At 38.6% G+C, this 5,000-nt stretch overlaps 2 protein-coding genes across 3 annotated transcripts in view; one reads left to right on the top strand and one right to left on the bottom strand.

Annotated features, from left to right (window-relative positions):
- The window catches only part of LOC145479899 (uncharacterized), an 11,438-nt gene extending 9,674 nt beyond the window's left edge, over positions 1-1,764 (bottom strand). The window contains exons 1-2 of the mRNA XM_081458375.1: positions 1,479-1,764; positions 875-935 (exon numbers count right to left, since the gene is read on the bottom strand). Of these exons, the coding sequence (XP_081314501.1) occupies positions 875-935; positions 1,479-1,616 (199 nt within the window). The 5' untranslated portion in view covers positions 1,617-1,764. The remainder of the gene's footprint in view (positions 1-874; positions 936-1,478) is intronic.
- A 71-nt stretch (positions 1,765-1,835) lies between these two features.
- LOC145479908 (peptide chain release factor 1-like) overlaps positions 1,836-5,000 on the top strand; it is an 18,962-nt gene continuing 15,797 nt past the window's right edge. For both annotated transcript variants that reach the window (XR_014048477.1, XM_081458384.1), the window contains exons 1-2: positions 1,836-2,047; positions 3,977-4,083. Coding sequence is in view for 1 of the 2 variants with exons in the window: in XM_081458384.1 (XP_081314510.1) it covers positions 1,963-2,047; positions 3,977-4,083 (192 nt within the window). In the remaining variant the exon portion in view is untranslated. The remainder of the gene's footprint in view (positions 2,048-3,976; positions 4,084-5,000) is intronic.

Genomic DNA, 5,000 nt, shown 5'->3' with positions numbered 1-5,000 from the left:
CCTTCTGTGGTGATGTTGATTGCTGTTTCTTCAAAGATGCTCCTAACGGTCTCCTCCTTATCAGGCTTCGTAACAAGCCAGCATTTTCCAGCATTAGGGTAATAATAATAATAATAATAATAATAATAATAATAATAATAATAATAATAACAGTCATTTATATAGTGCTCTTTCTGTAAATGTCCAAAAGCACTTTACAGTGTGCATAGTAAAATAAATTAAATGATCAATGGCGATAATCTATGACTAATCAACTGACTACCTATCAATTACCCATTGGTTACTTATTGAATACATTGATGTCACTGATTGGTTAAGTCTGGTTAAAGCCCCTGAACCTCTTGAGACCTAAAGGTTGATGTTCACTAACGTCAGAGTCCTAGTCTGCGCGAGTCGTAATGAGACAAGTGGAGTGATACTACGTACATGTATCTAGTGAAAATCAAACCAGTGGAATCAGAGGCAGAGTACCAATTCCACTTATGTCACTGTCACTTATGATCAAGTGAAAACTACATTGTTGAAGTCGGAAGCAAAAGTGGAAGAATAATCCAATCACAATGCTTCATTCTTGATTCACAGCCTTGTGACTGGTTAGTTCTTCTACTTCTGCTTCGACTCCAACATTCTAGTTTTCACTGGATCATAAGCGACCGAGTCGTAAATGGAATCTAAAGAAATGGAAACATTGATTCTTCAAACTCAGATTCCATTGAGCTTATAACTCTGCATATGACTCCGAACTTCAAATTTCACTGTGTCGTAAGCATTCTTACGACCCTAACTATGACTGACTCCCGCTCAGACTGCGTCGCTAGTAAAAACCACCCTTAAGTGATACACAGTCATGACTGCACACTGCTTTATGATATACCTTCAATTAATTCTCCTTCTTCTAAGTCACTTTGAAGACTGCCATTACTTCCCATGTTGTGCTATTCCCAAGAGAAAAATAAAACAAGCAAACTTAAAATTATTAAAAGGTGCAATCTCTACAAGCTGTGTACAAAAAGAATATTTCAAGGTTAAACACTAACTTGGGTAATTCTTATATAACAGTCAAAGATACCATACAAAATGACACAGTCTATACTACCAAAGGCTTATGAAACAATAAAAACGAAGCTCGGTACGAGGGCATCATAAAAGGCTAGTGGGTTTTAACCAATTTATGATCAAAGGGTCTTCGTATGGCCCTTTTCCAGAAACGATTAATTTCAGAAACCATCCCTAAAACAACATTTACTTTATAATTTAAAAGAATTGAACTTATGTTGAAAATTCGGTGATTTAGCAGTTAAAAGACTAATGTTTCCCGTTATTTCCATTTCTTCGAGTAAAATGAGCGAACTGTGGACCACGTGGAATAAACAAGCCACACACGGTGTGTACAAGAATGAGTTTTGTGCTCAACAAGCTTGTAAGCTCCTCAAAATTACTTTAACAAGCGTCTGTAAACGAAAAAAAGTCCTATATACCTGTGAAATTTCATCAGTTGAAGAACTAGAGATTTTATCGCCGACCATGTCTGGTACGAACTCAAAATTCTTGTGTTCCACGTCGCCTTGTACTTCGTGGCACGAAGTTAGTTGTTTTACGGCTTCGCTTTTCCGCATATTAATGCTTACCAAGCTCTTTTCAATTATGTATCATCAGCCGAACTCTTAAACTATCAAAGGGTGAATAAAAGACGAGCATAAACGCCGCTACACGGAGGAGAATTCAGATATTTCACACACGTTCCCTCACTGGCTAATTTATAGTTACCCCACCACGCGGAGCAATGCGTCACAGCATGCAAAGCAGACACATCATCAAGGGAGAGCTGGGTCGAGGAACAGGAGATGCGTGCATTACATCCAGCGGATTTTCATTATAAAATCCAATATGGCGGACGAGTAACAGGATTTTGTTTGTCTGAAAATGTAGCGAAAGATCATTTATTTCCTTATCTTAGTTGGAATGTTTCGTCAAATTTTAAAAGGATTGAAAGTAGCTGTCATTCAGGGTAGTCCAGCTTTTCGAACACAGCGGTTACTCATTAAAGGTAAGGTTTAACTCTAGGGTATATATTAAAGCTGTCGTTTCGCCTGCTTTTTCACTGATTTACCGACGTTGGCGAAACGACCATATTATACTAGAAGCCCTGTAAATAGACGGGTCTGTCAGCTATGCGGTAGTGCCGGTTTACAAAACATCAGGTTGTCGTGCTTGAGATGGATCAGTATCCCCTTCATTAAGCGGCATCATTTGTTTATAAAAGTAAGCGAGATTTAACAAAATTAATGGTAAACGCCATAGCATGTACTATTGAGTTATGGATGCGTGCGGGAGGTTGCTAAGCACGAAAGAAGCGTAAGAGTCACACAAGGCGATAGCCGAGTGCAACTCTAGCTTCTTGAGTGCTTAGCAAATCTCCCAAGTGCATCCATAACTCAATAGTGCACGCTATGGCGTTTACCATTTGTTTTATAACATAACATTGAGACATTGGAACAACAGAGGTCCTTTTATTGAGCTACATCACAAAAAAATGTTCGTGTAGTCCTACATGACAAGAGAAAACAAGTGCACGAAAATTCCTTCATGACAACCGACTGCACACCAGTAGCTCGATAAAGTTTCATCTTCAGACAACCGTGAAGACAGTTTCGCATTTCTGGCAAAAGAACGTCGGCCATTACTTTGGAAACAATGTCTGTCAAAGGATTTGCTTTGTAAATGTTAGCACACACGTCAGCAGCGTACACCCATGGGCAAATAGTAGACGCTAAATTAACCAATCAGGGTGCGTGCTTTGCTTTAGTCATGTTATAATGTTAAATATAATTTGTGTCCGTCATTTATATTTTACATCTTAATTTCACACCACTCTGGAAAGGCCCATTGTCTATTAGACCATATAATAGATATAATTTATATTTCCTTGGTCAGGGCTTTTTGCCTATGGTCATGTTGCAAAGAAAGGTGTTTCACTATACTAAGCTTTTCATCATTTGGCTACCCACCCCTCTCTTTGCACATTTTACCCTCACCTTCCCCTCCCTCTCCATTCGAGCCAACCGTCTGCTATCACCTACGTCAGTTCAAGAAGTTGGTGGCAAATGGCCAATGTTGGGCCAGTAAGAAGATGTGCACTTGAGAGCCCTTCCTAGGAAATAAGGAAAAGCAGGTAGTCCCAAAAAGGAAGACATTTTCAGTGAAAAAAACCCTTTCAACAACGGTATCTCTAATATACCAATATCGACATATTAAAATTCAGCCTAGCACAATAGACCTCAGCATGAGGCTCTGGGGAATAAACCCCACAAACTCTGTAGTTATTCTCCAGAGCCTCATGCTGAGGTCTACTGTTTTAGGCTGAATTTCAATTTATCGAAATTGGTCTATTATATACATGTGGTATTGTTGAAAATAGAAGGTCATACAGGGGCGTCTCTGGCACGGTTCACGAACAGGAAAAATTGAGGATCAGTATTCAATCATGGATATGAAAATTCCGTTTTCCTGAATCACAAAAACAAGCAAGTAAGATACTCTTTTTAATAATCTGCTCTTACACTAGAAAGAGTGTTTGAAGAAAGCACAATCATGAAAAGCTAAGTCAAGGCTCCCTGTTGCAAATCACATACCTAAGTCACTCTCGACAGGCAACTCTAACCCGGCATTCGAAGGACTTGTGTCTCAAAATAATGTAGAATAGAGTGGTGAAATCGCAAACATCGGTTAATAATTCAAGTTCTTCACGGGTCATGGAAAACCTTCAGGTCACGGATCACAAAGAATAATTTCCTAAATTCACGTTTCACAGAAAGTAAAATCACATAAGGAGAATACCCTTGCACTGCCCTCAAAATAGTTCTCCTAATGTGCTTGTGAGGTATATGTATCAGGGTTTTATGGTATCTAGTTTATGCCTCTAAAGCAAACACAGATACACCATGTACATGTATACAAATGTTTTGTTTTTAATTAGTGAATCAAGTGAGGTTGTCATCAAACCTCATAAGTATTCTTGAGCCACACTTGAAAGAGCTTGTGAAGCAGCATGGTGAGATTAGTGACAGATTATCAGTTACTGAGGTAATGTGACACAAGTTGTTAATAAAATTGTCATTTTTCATTAATGCTACCCTAAGTTGCTACAGTGCTAACTACAGTATGATGCTGATATTCATAGAACTTAAAAAATGTTCCGGAACTTCTATAGTGCACATGACATGTATGCACGTATAGTTCATAAGTCAATCTTCTATGGGAATTTTTCAAGATTAACTGGGGTTTCATCGTGTACTTCCAGAAAATATCCATACCTCCCCCACAGAAGGGATTTTTTCTAACACTTACCCACCCCTCTGGAAATTCCAGCTAAGCTTCATACATTTCTTTACATTTTTTGGTCTCATAGAGCCCCCCACCCCCCCCCCCTCCAGGAAATTCCATTCCCTTCTGTGGGGGGAGTATGGACATTTTCTGGAACTGCACATTAAGGGCCAGGCACCTGCAGGCAAATTGAGTGGCAGTGAATATTTGAAGATGATGTTGCTCAACTGGTTTGACCATCCAGGTAAAGTTTTTCTTATAGTAAAGTTAAGTTCTAACATTTTTGCCTGCCAGTGAAAACCAGTTGTCCTTCTGCTGAAAACGTTATTGAAACCCCTGGGTTTATCTTGACTGATGATATGTTTTGATGGAAGGTTATTCATGGTAAATATTTTGTGATCAAGTTTCAAGCAGTGTCACTGTGGTGAGACTCTTCTTGGTTGGACCTCAACTAAGTTACAATTTTATCATTTGTTTTGATTTAAAATTGAAAACTATTCCAACTGTTATTGCATGTAAGTTCAAATAGACAGGGCTTAAATTTTGCATGGGATAACGAAAGTTCATCTGGTAAAAACCTCTTTGGATGATGGATACCAAAATATTTTAATTCGCTCAAGGGCCTGAAATTCGTGGAACTGACATAGTTAGTAATTAAAATGTTACATGTAGTACTG

The sequence above is a fragment of the Orbicella franksi genome, chromosome 2 (genome assembly GCF_964199315.1).
Source record: "Orbicella franksi chromosome 2, jaOrbFran1.1, whole genome shotgun sequence".
In the NCBI taxonomy this organism is placed as follows: Eukaryota; Metazoa; Cnidaria; class Anthozoa; order Scleractinia; family Merulinidae; genus Orbicella; species Orbicella franksi.
This window is presented reverse-complemented; position numbering and strand designations above follow the sequence as displayed.